This window comes from Serinus canaria, chromosome 4A (genome assembly GCF_022539315.1).
Source record: "Serinus canaria isolate serCan28SL12 chromosome 4A, serCan2020, whole genome shotgun sequence".
In the NCBI taxonomy this organism is placed as follows: Eukaryota; Metazoa; Chordata; class Aves; order Passeriformes; family Fringillidae; genus Serinus; species Serinus canaria.
The window spans coordinates 18,946,129-18,959,840 of NC_066318.1; the positions used below are offsets into that span (position 1 = coordinate 18,946,129).

The following is a 13,712-nucleotide window of genomic DNA, read 5'->3' on the forward strand; positions in this document are numbered from 1 at the left end:
GCCCCAGAATTATAATCTGCCCAAATCCATCTCTTCACTGTCGGCGTTGGCTTGGTCGCCTCGGGACTGGACAAGGTGGCACAAGCAGGATCACAGGGGTGGGCTTAGGGGCTGACTCCAGCCCTAGCTCGGCGGCGAGGCAGCGCGCAGCACATCGGCACAGCTGGGGGCAGCAGGGCCCGCCTTGCTCATGTTTAATCACAGACGAGCAAATAGAATACACCAAAAAAAAGGAAGTGAGGGCGGGGGAAGACTCGGCCGTGGTGGGAGGAGTAGGGAGGTGGCTACGGATGCGGGATCAGGCCCCCAACTCGCTGAGTAGCACCGACAGCAGCGAGGCGAGGGCCAGCGTGCCCGGGGCGGCGGTGCCGGCGCTGCTCACCGGGAAGGGCTCGGTGCTCTCCTGCAGCCAGGCGTACTCCTCCTCCAGCCGCTGCCGCCGCAGCTCCGGCCCCACGTGTGCCCGGATCCTCTCGTAATAGGAGTTCAGGTACCGGATCTGCGGCCAGACACCACGGGGAGCTGCCCGGGTGTCGCTCCTGCCTTTGGCCTTCCCCGTCCAGCTGCCCCACACTACAACCAATGGCCCCACCTGCAGAGCTCATTGCCCGTCTACATCCATGCACCCATTCTTGCTCTGTCCTCATTTACTCACTTCAGCCTCATGCCACAGTCCTGGTTTTTCCTGCGTCCACCCCCCAAGCCCCTGTGCTGACCTGCATCCCTGCTCTGCTCCCCACCCTGAGCACACCCTGTACCTGCTCTGGGGACAGGAGGCCGAGGTCGATGAGGTTGCGGTCATAGGGCACCAGGGACACCACCTCGAAGGTCAGAAAAGGCTTCTCTCCACTCTGGTGCTGCCACAGAGTGGTGTCATTACACGTCCCCTACCCCCTTGGAGTTGCCCCCACCCCTGACTTGATGCAGGCCCCCATGGTGTGCCACCCCTGTCACTTCATCCCCATTGTGCTACCTCAGTCTGTGCCTCCACCACAAGGGCGATGTCCTCAATGCGGATCCCGAACTCGCCATCCCGGTAATAGCCGGGCTCTGAGGGCCAGGAACATGCCCGGTGAGCCCCCAGCCCCAGCGGCTCCCCCTGCCCACCCCGGTGGGGCTGGATCTGGCCCTGAGTGGGCTGAGAGCTGACAGCCCATCCCTGCTTAGGCTTTGTGCCCAGGGCTGTCCTGGAGAGCCAGGCTGCCGCTCGGGGTGCCGGGACATACCGATGGAGGTGAACATGCCGGCCTCCAGTGGCACGTTGTTGTACTGGAAACCCACGGGCCCTGCAGGGACATGAGATGGGTTAGAGCCCTGTGGATGGCAGGTGCTGCAGGAACACCCCAGCAAGGACCAAGGTGCCGCTCTGGAGAGAACCACGGGGCCAGCACAAGGACACCCCAGCAAGGACCACAGAACCACTAAGGCAAGGACTATGGGGCCACCATGGCAAGGACCACTACAAGGACAAGGATTGTCCCAGTAAGGACCGTGGGACCACATCAGCAAGAATCATGGGGCCATCCTGGCAAAGATGTTGCAAGCAGGGATTTCTCTGCCCCTTATAGAGGCTCTACTGAGTAGTCCCCAGTGAGATCCTGTCCTCATCCCTGTCCCCGTAGCTCAGCCCACATGCCCAGCACCAGTGCTGGTGGCACCTACACTCGTGGACTGAGAGGAAGTTGCCAATGCCATGGCCGGTCCCATGGCCATAGTTAAGTCCAACATCCCAGAGTGCCCGGCGGGCGAAGGACTCCACCGTTCTCCCTGGGGAATGAAGAGGTGAAAGATGGGGGCCAAGGAGCCTATGGGGCTCCCCTGTGCCCTCCTGCTCCCTGTGCCAGGGGTTCTGTTCAGGGCCAATGCTGGCTTTGGCACCCACCTGCTGTGTTGGAAGGGAAGATAAGCCGGGCAAGGTCAATGTTGCCCATCAGCACACGGGTGTAGGCTTCCTGTAGGGCATAGCTGGGGGTGAATGTGGTGGTACCCAGACATCCACCCCTGCTTATCCAGCCCTGGCCAGGACTATGAGTGCCATAGGGAGTGCTGGGCAGTGCAGGGGGATGCTGGGCATCTCAGGGTTGCCCTGGGTAGTGCAGGGGGATGTTGGCTGGCATGGCAGAGGGGCTGGTACCTTCTGGAGCGGGGTGGGCTCACCCCAGTGCACTGTGCGAGTGACGTCTGTTGTCCCATCCCTGCAAAGGGGCGTCATGAATGGGGCTGATGCAGCCCCAGCACTGGCTTTGGGGGCCCCTGGATGTGGCGCTGTGGGGAGTTGGGGGGGGGTCTCTGTTCAAAGTTACTCACAGATACTGCCCTCCGGTGTCAAAGAGATACATCTCTCTCGCAGACAGTGTCCGGCTGCTCCCGTTGGAGGGGCTGCAAGGGGAGGGGGGTCAGAGCCCTCTAGCAGCTGCCCATTGCCCACTGCCCACCGCTGCCCCAGCCCTACCTGTAGTGAGCCAGTGCTGCGTTGAGCCCGCTGGCAGAGATGGACTGGAAGCTGGGCCCACGGCTGTGCTCCTGGGCCCTGGAAGGCAGCAGGGAGGAAGGGGAGTGCTGAGGGTCAGTGGCTGCCCTTCCCTGGGCAGGGCAAGCCCGGGGGGCAGCACTGACCAGCGAAACGCATCGATGCGCTGAGCCCCTGAAAACTCGTCCACCTGCCCCTGCGGGACTGTCTTCTCCAGCCACAGCAGGAACTGGATGACGGCCACCGCATCCCGGACCTGGGGGTGCGCAGTGACAGTGGGGAGAGGCATCAGCACCCTGCTTCATCCGGTCTACTCTCGATTGTGCAGGGGACTGTGGGGAGGGGGACAGCCCTTACGTGGGTGGCTCGCAGCATCTCCTGCTCATGGGTGTTTTTCACAGCCTTGGACATCATCACAGGCGAGTAGCTCTCCTCCAGTAGCTTCTCCTGTGAGGGCAGGCAGAAGGTGACGCAGCTACCTGTCCCCTCAGGCACCAGGTGCGGCCACAACCCAGTGACACGGGGCCGTCCCCGAGCCTGGAGGACCCACGTGCCCCATGGCCAGGTTCAGTGCCCACCTGGGGGATGATGGCATAGAGGCCGTAGGTGGTGTATTCGGTGCCCAGCCACACGGTGACGTTGCCCTGGGCGTAGTGGCGCAAGTGGGCGCTCACCTGCCCGTACTCCTTCAGCTCTACGCACAGCGGCCCCGGGCAGCCCGAGCGCAGGGACTGCCGCGCCTCCGCCGAGAGCCGGGACTCCTCCACGAACAGGCTGGGGAGGGAGCGGAAATGGGCAGGCACAGACGTGGTGGTCACCTGCTACCTTTGGTCCCCCAAAGTCCGGCCACGCCAGCAGAGAGGAGGGACCTGGGGGGCTATGAGGGGATGCTTGGCTGGGAATGGGAGAAACTCAGACTGTGAGAAAAGGGAGTGTGCCGTGCCCCGGAGTGGGCTGAGAGACAGGGGGTGGATTGGGAAAGATGTGTGGCTCAGAAAGGCAGTCAGTGGGGCTGGGCATGGCAGGATGAAGTGGCTCTGAGGATAAGGGGCAACGGGGCTGAGAGGAGGGTCCCATGGGGGCTGGCTCAGGAAAGGAAGGCTGGAAGGGGGGTGGGTGGCGAGCCCCCTCCAAGCCCTGTGCCCACAGGGATGTGCTGCCCACCTTATGGTCGTATTGGTCAGGAGGGTGTAGGAGTAGAAGACAGGGTTGTAGGGGATGTCATCTCCGCGGAGGTTGAAGAGCCCTGCCGGGAACGAGACCTCTGCACTCGCGACTGCCACTGCCCTCCCACCCTCAGGCTTCCAGCCCACGGCCCCTGCCATGGCCCCACCACGGCACCGTCACTTCTTACAGGCTGTCTCCTCCAGCCCCGATAGCAGCACGGCCGTGGGGCGCCGCACGTGCTGCTCCATCTGCTGCCGAATCCCGGCCACCTTCTCCTGCCAGCTGCTCCCTGCAAGTCGGGGAGGTGGTTGGCTCAGTGCAGGGATCACCGCGGCCCCGGGTTGGGGGTGCTGTGGGTGAGCTGCGGGAGTCTAGGATCTCACCTGTAAACTCTGCTGGGAGGCTGTAGATCTCGCTGGAGGAGGGAGGGGGTCTCTGGTCACCCCATGCCTGATCAACAAGGTTAGTCTCGAGGGGGAGCAGGGTCTGGCTGGAGCCGTGCAGAGCCCGACTGTAGCTGTTCCAGGTGTCTGGGGGGTGAGCAGCCCTCAGGTTTGGGCTCCTGGTAAATTCACACCCGGAGGCTGCCCTCCCATGGGCAGGGTGACCCCCAGTGTCAGCCAGCCCTACCGATGGAGAAGAGGAAGGGGTCCAAACTGACGTTCCCTTCTGCAGGAACCACCTCCAGGATCCATGTTGCGATGGACTCGATCGAGGCTGCAGGAGAGAGCTGGGTGGCACCGAGAATTTGCACTGCCTGCCGGCCCACCCTGAGCCCAGAGGAGGCTGTGGCAGAGGCTGGGGGGTCCCTGAGAGTGGGGAGACTCAGAAGGCCCCATCCTGCCCCTACTGACTTGTCCTCTGCAGCTCCCAGTTGCAGTCCAGCTCCCGCTCTGCCTGGGTCCAGTAGCGGCTGTCAGTCCACAGGGTAGCCTTGTCCCACGTCACCACAGCGGTGCCTGGGACAGGGGTGGGGGCTCAGGGGTCACCTCTTTCTCAGTCCCTGCAGCCGGCTGGGACCCCCGGAGGCTGTCAGGGAGTAGGACCAGGCCGTGTGCACGGATCCCCAGCAATGAGAACCAGCAGGCAGGCGCCAGCCCCCCGAGCAGCAACCCGAGGGTTTGGGGGATGCCCTCACCTGCAGAGCCGGTGAAACCAGTGAGCCAGCCCAGCCGGGCGTCCCGCTTGGAGATGTACTCGCTCTGGAGCCGGGATGGAGCCGTGAGAGGTGGCTGTGGGCAGGGAGCGGGTCCCCGGGGGTGCGGGGGACTCCCACCTTACCATGTGGGCATCCGTGGAGGGCACGATGTAGGCGTGGATGCCGTGGGTCCGCAGGATGCCCCGCAGCACGGCCAGACGCGCCGTCGTGTTTGTGGCCGTCGGTGGCAGGTACTGGTGGCACAGGGAGACGTGCTGGGACTGGGGGGGACCCTATGCAGGGGGCGTCAGGAACAGGGTGGGGGAGCGAGGCGGGGCTCACCGGTGGGTCCGCGGAGCAATCCCGGATGTCATTCCTGGTGGAAGGAGCCTGTGGCGCCCGCCCTGCAGCACAGCCTGCGGGCACGGCGATACCCGGGAGCCTCAGGCTGCAGCCTGGGGGCTTGCTGGACCTTTGCTCCCGCCCGGAACTGCACCAGACAGCTGTGACCCCCGTCCCCAGCCCCAAACACCAGCCAGCCAAGCTTGGGTTGTTTTTTTTTTTTTTTTTGCAAAACCCAGTGTTTTTAGCCCCAGCAATAGTGGATGAAAAGAAACGTCACCCCCTGGTTCGAGAAGAGGTAAATCTCCCGGTGCCTGTGGGATCATCACGGGGAGCAGCTGGTGCCCAGCACAGAGCATGGAGGGGCTGGCAGGAGCCTGCCTGGAGCATCCCAGCACTGGGGCTGCAGAAGGAACTGGCTGATGGTGGGGCCATGTCCAGCTGGACCTGACCTCTCGCCAGGGCTGCTTGGCACGGGGTCCCACCACCACTCTCTGGGCTCTCCATCACCAGCTGGAGATCATCACCAGCCTCTCACTTTGGGCCAAGGGCACACAGCTTGGGTCCGTGGGACAATGCAAGATGGGGTCATCCTCAGCATGAGAGGTCTTGGGTACCAGGTGTCTGCACCCTGGGGGTCTGCTTCTTACCTGTCACCTGCTCCGGGCCTATCCTTGAGGCAACCGGGCAGGGTGAGCCCCTTGACACAGTCTGGCTCCTACCCCGGGGTGGACCCACCTCTGCTTCGCCCAGAGCTGAGCTGGGGTGTTCCCACATCTGGCTACTGGGGGTCCCCAGCTGTGCTGTCCCACCCCAGCGCCACGCCCACCGTCTGCCCTACCGTGGAGCAGGAGAGCCCAGGCTGCGATCCAGAGCGGGGGGGACATGGCTGCCCTGGCCAGGAGCGACGGGGCACCGAGGGGACACTGTGCCTGACAGGTCCCTCCTCCTGTGCCTTTGCCCCGGGGGCAGAGGGATGCGGGATGGGAGGGACGAGGCCTCGGCAGATACAGGGCGTGGGGAGCAGGGTTTATTGTCCCTTTGAAAAGTGAATTCCGCTGCTAAATAAAAGCAAACAGCAAAATCAGCAGAGTCCAAAGATCCTGCAGGAGCAGAAGTGGCAGCGTGCCAACTAAGCCTGGCACCACCTGATGGCCAGAGAGAGGTCAGGGAAAGGCTTTGCTTCCTGAGGAGCCCCTGTGTTTTGGATCTATGGAGAGCTGACAGGGGATCTCTGGGGTGAAGGCCAGATGCCCTCCAAGCCAATCAGCCCCCAAAGCCATTCCTCCTCCTCCACAGGACATGGAGCCATGCAGGGGCACCAGCCCCTGTTCAGTGCCTGGGACCAGCAGCCTCTCCCGAGGCTGCCCAGGGACCTGTGTCCCACCTGTGTTCCAAGGGAGGACAAAGGGCTGGGATGTGCCCTTTGTCCCTCCAGGCCCATCAGCTCCGCACCTCCATGCATCTGCCTTGCTAAAACCTCATTATCCTCATCATAAGGAGCCTTGACCCCGAGGCTGTCACTTTGATTGCACAAGTACTTCCTCCAGCAGCTTTAATGGCTCTGGTTGTGGAGAGAAGGGCTGGAAGAGGGGCAGACCTGCTGCCACGGGCATTGGAGGTGTCCATCCCTGGCATGGACACAGATCTCCAGGGATGAATGCACATCCCCACCCGTGTAGTCATAGATTAGTTGGGTCTGGAAAGGACATCAGAGATCCTCTTGTTTTGACCCCCTGCTGTGGGCAGGGAGAGTTTCCACTATTCCAGGTGGCTCCAAGCCCCTTCCAGCCTGGCCTTGGACACTTCCAGGGATGGGGTAGCCACAGTTGCTCTGGGCAACCTCTTCCAGGCCCTCTCCAGCTTCATAGGGAAGATTTTCCTCCCTCTGTCTAATCCACACCAACCCTCTTTAATTTAAAACCACCCTGCCTTGATCTGTAGTAATGGGCCCTGCCAAAAGATTAGTCCCCACAGATTCATATCCCCACCTCCCAGAGCACTTCCTACAGGATCATTGCTCATCACAGCCCATGAAAGTCTTTTGGATGTGACCCCCTCTTCCTGGGCCTGGGGTCCCTAAACCCCAGCTGTCACAGGCTCAGCTCAAGGCCGGACAAAGCTGGATCTGTGTGAGAGCTGCTGCCTCTTCCCAGTGGCACTTCATGGCCTGTTGGGCACACAGGTGTTTAGCCTACCCTTGCAGTGACTGGCTGTGCCACACACTGACTGTCCAGCTGTGTCACTGAACTGTCTGGCTGTGTCACTGTTCCAACTATGCAGCTGTGTCCCCTCAGGGACTGTCTGGCTGTGTCCCCAAAGGGACTGTCCAACGTGTCCATGCCTGCCTGTCCAGCAGAGTCACCATTCCACCCGCCGTGACGCCGCTCCGACTGTCCAGCTGTGGCACTGGGACTCTGTTCACCACGAGGTGGCACCAGGACTGCGCAGTGGAGCCGCAGACCCCTGTCCAGTGTCCCACTGTCCTGTCCGGCGTCCCACTGTCCCGTGTCCTGTTCCTAGCCAACCTGCAGCTCCGGCAGCAGCAGAGCAGGGGGGACCCCTCCAGCTGAGCCCTGAACGCTCACTCGGGTCGCCTGCGTCTGGCACCACCCACTGGGCCCTGCTCTGTGAGAGGAGCCCAGAAAGGGGCAGGGCGGGGTTCCCATCAGGGGCAAGACAGGGACAGGCGGCAGAGGGACACCAGAGCTGCTGTGATTGTTACGCATTTTCCCAAGGATGCGATGCGGTGCCACGGGGACAGTCAGACAGCTTTTTGCTGCCATCCTGTTCATTAGTGAGACGCGTTAATGGGGCTTCGTCCTCTCTGCCTGGTTCCTGCCGGGGCCGGGGGTGGGGGCTGCACTCCTCACCCCACAGCTGCATCCCGAGAACCCCACGGCGAGGGGGGTCCCCACCCCTTTATTCCTGCCCTTTGAGCTCCAGCCTGCGGTGCCCTCACACCCAGCGCCATCCGCGGTGCCATCACCCTCAATGGCAGCCTCCTCCTCGCCCAGCCCGGGGGTGGCGCGGGCCGTCCCTGGGGACCCCCAGGGCCGCGTGTCGCTCCGAGCCAGCGTCAACAGGACGAAGCTCTTTGGCCGCCGTGCTTCCGGTGGGGCCCGTCGCTCCCGCGGGAGGTTTCCTCGAAGACGAGCCGGAGGAAGGCTTTGGGGGGACATCCTCCCTTTGTGGGCTATTGTTGGCCTTCCGTCACCTGCAGCGGCCGCGGGGTGACTCAGGCCGGGGAGACGCGCCCGGCAAACAGGACGCGGGGAGGGCGTGCGGCCGCAGGAATGCGGAAGCCGGTGGTGGCACCGGGATGCTGCCAGGATCCCTGAGGGTGCCCTGGCAGGCAGGGCGTGCCCAGGGACGCCTGCCCAGGGATGGCCTGGGGCGTCCTCCCTGCACCACTGAGCTCGGCAGCCGGGTTGCGGGGATGAGGCTGCAGGTCCTGCTCCCCCCGAAAAAGCATCCCCACTTTGGGGGTGCACAGCACTGGCGGGGAGTCCTGGCCCCAGAAGTGGGGGCTGCAGGAGAACGTGGCTGGGGTGAGAGGCTGCAGCCAAGAGGGCTGGAACAGGTTCAGGGGATGTGCCCCTCCCGTGGTACCACAGACACGTGTGAGGCTGTGACATGGTATTCACACACCAGGTACAGCCCCTCCTCACATCCCCTCACTCCTCCTGTAGCCCCTCCCAGAGAGCCCCCTCATAGCCCAGTGCAGTCACCAGCCCCTCCCAGAGCCGCCCCACACACACACGCCCCCATACAATCCTCCTGCAGTCCCCCCATATGCCCCTCTTTGCCCCCAAACCCTGTCTGGGCTTTCCCCCCCCCCCCCCCTTGCTGGCAGGGGCTCTCTCGGGGTGTAGTTGTAGTAGTGACCCCCCTTTTTGAGGGTTGATGTCACCCACCTTTGTGGAGGCTCACCCTGGCCAGGTGCCCCCAAAAGCTACTGCATCACTCCCTCTTCAACTGAGTAGGGAGGGAAAATACAAGGAAAAGATCGAGGTAATGACCAGTACATCACCAGATGCAGGCATGGGTAAAACAGACTAAATTTGAGGAAATTAATGGAATTTCATAAAATCATGGAATAATGGAATGGTTTGGGTTGGAAGGGACCTTAAAGCCCATTTTGTTCCAAGCTCCTGCCATGGGCAGGGATACCTTCCGTTAACCCAGGCTGCTCCAAGCCCCACCCAACCTGGCCTTGGACACTTCCAGGGATCCAGGGGCAGCCACAGCAGCTCTGAGCATCCTGTGCCAGGGCCTCACCCCCTCAAAGTCAAGAATTTCTTCCTAATATCTGATCTAAATCTCCCCTTTTATATATTTATCACAAATCAAATCAGAGCAGGGTAATGAGAAAAACTCCCAAACCTTAACCCCTTTTCCCACCTCTCCCTTCCTCCTGGGCTCAAAGTCATCCCTGATTTCTCTCCCTTCTCCCCTCTGCAATGGGGGCTCTGGGCAGTTCACCATACACCAACCCCGCTGCAGATACTGCCTGCCTGGGGGGGCTGCAGGGGACAGTGGGCAGGCAGGACAGGCCCCATCCTCCTTGGGTGACGGGGGAAGGGGGGCACTGGGAGGGGTTGCATGAGCCAGGTGAAGTGGAGGGTCCCAGAATCTGAGGATTATGCTGAAAGGGGGGTCCCAGAACTAGGGTGGAAGGGGACATGCTGAATCCAGGCTGTGCAGGGGTCCCAAGCCAAGCTGGACGCAGTTCTGGGGGCCATTCTGGGTGTGGGGGTCCCAGCACCATCGGGGGTAGGGTGTCCCGGACCAGGCTGGGCTCAGAGGCCGGGCTAGGCTGGGAGTGGATCCCAGGTTCGGGCTGGATGGAGATCCCCAGAGTGAGGATCAGCTGGGGTGGTTTCAGAGCACTAGGGACGCCGTGAGGGGACTGCGGGCAGGGAATCCCCCAGAGGATGCGCCGGGAGGCGATCAGGCAGCAAACTGGGATCGGGGGAAACCCGCGAAGGTGTCCCGGTGGCTGGGCGGGGCAGGACGGGGAGCGGACATCTCCTCCCCATCCCGGGGGCCAGATGACGGGAGGCGGCGGGGCCGGGCCGGGCTCTCACCGCCTACAAATGCCGTTCCCCCGGCGGCCGCCCCCGCCGCCCCCCGCCATGGCCGCGCCGCGCCGGCTTCTGGCCCCGCTGCTGCTGCTGCTGCTGCTGCTCGGGCTCGTCCTGGCCGCCCCCGGTGAGAGCGGAACACCCGCAGGGACCCCATGCCGGCAGCGGAGGATGAAGGGGAGGGAGTGAGGAAAGAGAGGACCGAGGGGACTGCGCCGGGGTGGCCGCGGGTTGGGGGACTCGGGGGGACCGGCATCCCCCCCGCACCGCCGGGATCCGCTGCCGCGGGACTGGGGAAAGACAAAGCGCTTTCTTTGGAGCCAAAAACTCTCCGGTCCCTTGCGGAGCGGGAGCGTCCGGAGCCGCGGTGACAGCCCCGGGCATCGCCGGATCCCGCAACCGAACCCACGCGGGGCACGGCCCCGGCCCCGCCTGCCAATCGACCCCGCGGGCGTGCCGGGACAGGAGCTGGGACCAAAGCATCCCCGCCAGACACCCAGGGGAGCAGGACCAGTGCTCAGGGAGCAAAGCATCCCGGCCAGGGGCTCCAGGGCCCCGAGGGAACGGAACCACTAGAGCACCAGCACCGGGCACGTCGGGGATGCTGGAACCGGCTCAGGGTGAAGGGCTGAATGTCTCGGTGGCATAGAGAAGGGGGTGACTGTGGGGAGGGCTGGGGCCGAAAGCAGAGGCTGAGCAGCCCCATGCCCCGCGGTGCGGCTGCTGGCCATGTTTGGCACAGGTGGCCGGGCCGTGCCGGCACAGGAAGTGCTTGGCACCGATGGCTCTCGTTGGGGACAATCCAGGAAAGCGGCCGACCCAGGCAGCCCCACGGTACTGCTGTCCCTGTCCTGCGTGGGGGGACACGTGACTAACGCTGTTCCTGATCTCCTCAGGGCCGCTGGGGAAGGCGCCGGACGGGAAGGATGCCCAGGACGGTCTCACCCGGAGGCTGGTGCGGCCGCGGGGTGCACGGCGTGGGACCAGCCAGCGACCGGGGGGCTGGCGGAGGTACCGGCGGCCCCGGCCCCGGCTCTCCCACAAGGGCCCCATGCCATTCTGAGCCAGGTGAGATGCAGACGGGCACGCTGGATGCAGGGAGACGTGTGACGGTGCCATGAGGGAACTCATATGTATTTGGGCTTGCTCTCTCGTTGCAGGGCTGCCACCAGTCTTCCATGGACACGGCTTCCATTTCTCGCCCGATCTGCTCGTCCTCCGGCCCTGAGCCTGGGGTTCCCCCAGTAAGCCCTTGGCCAGCCCCACCTTCTCCTGGCAGTTGGCCCTGGTGACCCCGGTGCCATGTCTGGCACTGTGGGTGCATTCTCCCCCTTCTCACTGCCTCTCAGGGCCGGCTGGATGGGGGTTGCCTGCAGAGGGGCTAGGGTTGCCACCATGCCCTGTCCCGGTGGGCAAAGGATTGGCTTGGGCATCGGCCTGCTGGGACCACAGGCTTTGTGCAAAGCACTTTGTCAGGCAGAGCAGCTTCTCCTCGGGGGTGTGCGATCTCCCTTGGTGTCCTGCCCCAGGCCTGTCTGTCACCCCCATGCCAGGGGGAGCACACAGCTAGTCCTGGGTCTATTTATTCCCATGGTGCTCATCCCACACCCTGGGTGAGTTGCACTCCCTTTCCCACTGGCAGACTCATCTCGTGGTGGAGTGGGGTGCCCATCCAGGACACACTGTGGGGCCCTGGGCTCCCTGCTTCATGCCATGGGACAGTAGGAATGGGGGGCACTGGGGTCTCTGCCATACACCAGAGGAGGGGCCCTGGCTCTGACCTGGTCCCTGCTGATTGTCTCTTGTGTCTGTAAAGATTTATTTCATGTAAATACATCTTTATAATAAAGAGTTATGATTATTAACTCTGTAAATGCTGATTTCTGGAAGGGCAAGTAGGGGTTGCTCTCCTGATGGTGGGGAGGGATCTCAGGTTCCCTCTGCTGCTTCCTGGGGCTGTCTATAGGCACTGGGGGCCATGGCTGGGGCCATGGCAGCCTCTTTCCCAGCTCAATGCTGGCAGAGAAGGTGCTCAGCAAGGAGTGAAGCCATGTGCTGAGCCTGTGGAATTGGCAAGGAGGGCGGGAAAACACAGGTCAAAGGAGCTGGGAGATGGAGGGGGGGATGCTGGAAGGGCACAGGGATACCCAGGGCTGGTCTTCCTGGGCATCCCTGTCCCTTGTGTTCAGTCACTGCTATCCCTGGCATCCCTGTTTCTGGTGTCTCTGTCCCTGGTATCTCTGGCATTCCTCCCCTACGTGTCCCCACCCCATGGGGCTGGGTGTGAGCAGAACCCACATGGGGGGCAGCGGGGTCACAGCTCAGGGAACTGAGGGTCCCAGTAAGACCCTGCAGATGGGAAGGAGGAACTGCAAACGGATCGGACCCCACGGGACAGGACACCCCCAGCTGTGGCTGGGACGCTGGGAGAGGGGGTACCCATGCGGGGCATCCAAACGCCTCACTGTTTGCAGGGGGCTGCCCACGTCCCGGGCACGGGGCTGCGGGCAGGGGTCGGCAGTGTCGGCCGGGAGGGGGTTAAGGGGCTGTGGAGGAGCGGAAGGGCTGCAGCTGCGGGCTGGGAGCGGGGCTGGGGAAGCGCCGGGACCCAGCTGGCCTCCATTAGCTCATCCGCCGGGACCGAGGGGGATGAGCTGCCCGGCCCCGCGCCAGCGCTCCGGCCGCACCGCCACCGCGCCCGCCGCACGATCCGCGAACCCCGCCAGCCGCGAGGCCCTGCGAGCCACTGCTGCCCCACGTCCCCACTACCAGCAGCCCCGAGAGACCCTGCCACCCCCACCCGGTTTCACGGCCACCTCAGGAGTTACTGCCAGCGCCCCCAGGGTGGGTGGGCAAGGGTTGCCCGACCACTGCCCAGTCCTGTCCTAGCCCACATGCCCGGTTTTCCAGACCCAGCAGCCTCCCAGAGCTGGAGTGGTACAGGACATGGTGCCCCAGCCACAGCCCCCTCCAGCTGCCCCCAGCTCCAGCTCTCGGATGTTGGGGGGGGGCTATTGTTCGTCCACTGCCAGCCTACAGCGTTGCTGCTGCTGGTTTGAACAGGGAGGGCTCTCCCTGTGCACTTCAAACTGCCCCTCAATGCCTGTACCCCCCAGCTGCAGCAACAGGTACCTTGCCCAAGAGATGTGGTGAGGTTCCTGCCTGGGCACTGGCAGGACTAGCAGCGGGGGGCCCAGGAGACCCTTGGTAGAACTGCTGTGGCTGTGGCAGCAAGGCAGCAATGTCCCTCGTCTCCCAGGCATCACCCAGCCCCAAGTCCTTGGGCCGCAGCCAGGGGCTGCACAGCTGAGCCCTGACCCCAGCCCTCCTGCACCAGCCTGAAAGGAGGAGGCCAGGGAGGACCTCCTAGCTGGGCTGTGGCCAGCCTGGAAGGAGGAAAAGGCTTCTGGGCAGGGAGACCTAAGGAATCTCTGGCTCTTCCTGGCCTGGCTGGCTGCCCACAGGCAGGTGGGAGCTGCTGAGCTTGGCCATGCTGCCTGTGCCTCGT

At 63.5% G+C, this 13,712-nt stretch overlaps 2 protein-coding genes across 5 annotated transcripts; one reads left to right on the forward strand and one right to left on the reverse strand.

Moving 5' to 3' along the window:
- Window positions 1-164: 164 nt before the first annotated feature.
- Window positions 165-6,188, reverse strand: XPNPEP2 (X-prolyl aminopeptidase 2). 4 transcript variants are annotated; one of them, XM_030228923.2, is made up of 22 exons: window positions 5,959-6,188; window positions 5,398-5,520; window positions 5,118-5,191; window positions 4,919-5,029; window positions 4,776-4,839; window positions 4,492-4,596; window positions 4,268-4,354; window positions 4,021-4,167; window positions 3,825-3,926; window positions 3,635-3,716; window positions 3,049-3,244; window positions 2,828-2,917; window positions 2,617-2,726; window positions 2,453-2,530; window positions 2,308-2,379; window positions 2,135-2,195; window positions 1,883-1,952; window positions 1,663-1,767; window positions 1,227-1,286; window positions 974-1,050; window positions 759-851; window positions 165-499 (listed from the first exon to the last, which is right to left on the reverse strand). In XM_030228923.2, the coding sequence occupies exons 1-22, from the start codon at window positions 6,002-6,004 to the stop codon at window positions 299-301; spliced, it is 2,154 nt and encodes a 717-aa protein (XP_030084783.1). In that variant the 5' UTR covers window positions 6,005-6,188; the 3' UTR covers window positions 165-298. The 4 variants fall into 4 exon arrangements, with proteins under 4 accessions (XP_030084783.1, XP_030084782.1, XP_018769720.1 ...); XM_030228922.2 differs by having other exon boundaries at window positions 759-857; XM_018914175.3 differs by lacking the exon at window positions 5,398-5,520 and having other exon boundaries at window positions 759-857.
- Window positions 6,189-10,209: 4,021 nt separating this feature from the next.
- APLN (apelin) lies at window positions 10,210-12,063 on the forward strand. The gene is made up of 3 exons (XM_009090470.4): window positions 10,210-10,331; window positions 11,101-11,272; window positions 11,365-12,063. Exons 1-2 carry the CDS (start codon window positions 10,217-10,219, stop codon window positions 11,265-11,267), a joined length of 282 nt encoding a protein of 93 aa, XP_009088718.2. The 5' UTR covers window positions 10,210-10,216; the 3' UTR covers window positions 11,268-11,272; window positions 11,365-12,063.
- The last annotated feature ends 1,649 nt before the right edge of the window (window positions 12,064-13,712 follow it).

Excerpts from the sequence above, each read along its gene's own strand:
- XPNPEP2 (XM_030228922.2), bottom strand. The coding sequence starts at position 6,004 with ATGTCCCCCCCGCTCTGGATCGCAGCCTGGGCTCTCCTGCTCCACG. Across the intron at positions 4,168-4,267 it reads CCCCTTCCTCTTCTCCATCG|ACACCTGGAACAGCTACAGT; the intron begins GTAGGGCTGGCT and ends CTCACCCCCCAG. Across the intron at positions 1,953-2,134 it reads AGCCCACCCCGCTCCAGAAG|GAAGCCTACACCCGTGTGCT; the intron begins GTACCAGCCCCT and ends TATGCCCTACAG.
- APLN (XM_009090470.4), top strand. The coding sequence starts at position 10,217 with ATGCCGTTCCCCCGGCGGCCGCCCCCGCCGCCCCCCGCCATGGCCGCG. Across the intron at positions 10,332-11,100 it reads GCTCGTCCTGGCCGCCCCCG|GGCCGCTGGGGAAGGCGCCG; the intron begins GTGAGAGCGGAA and ends TGATCTCCTCAG.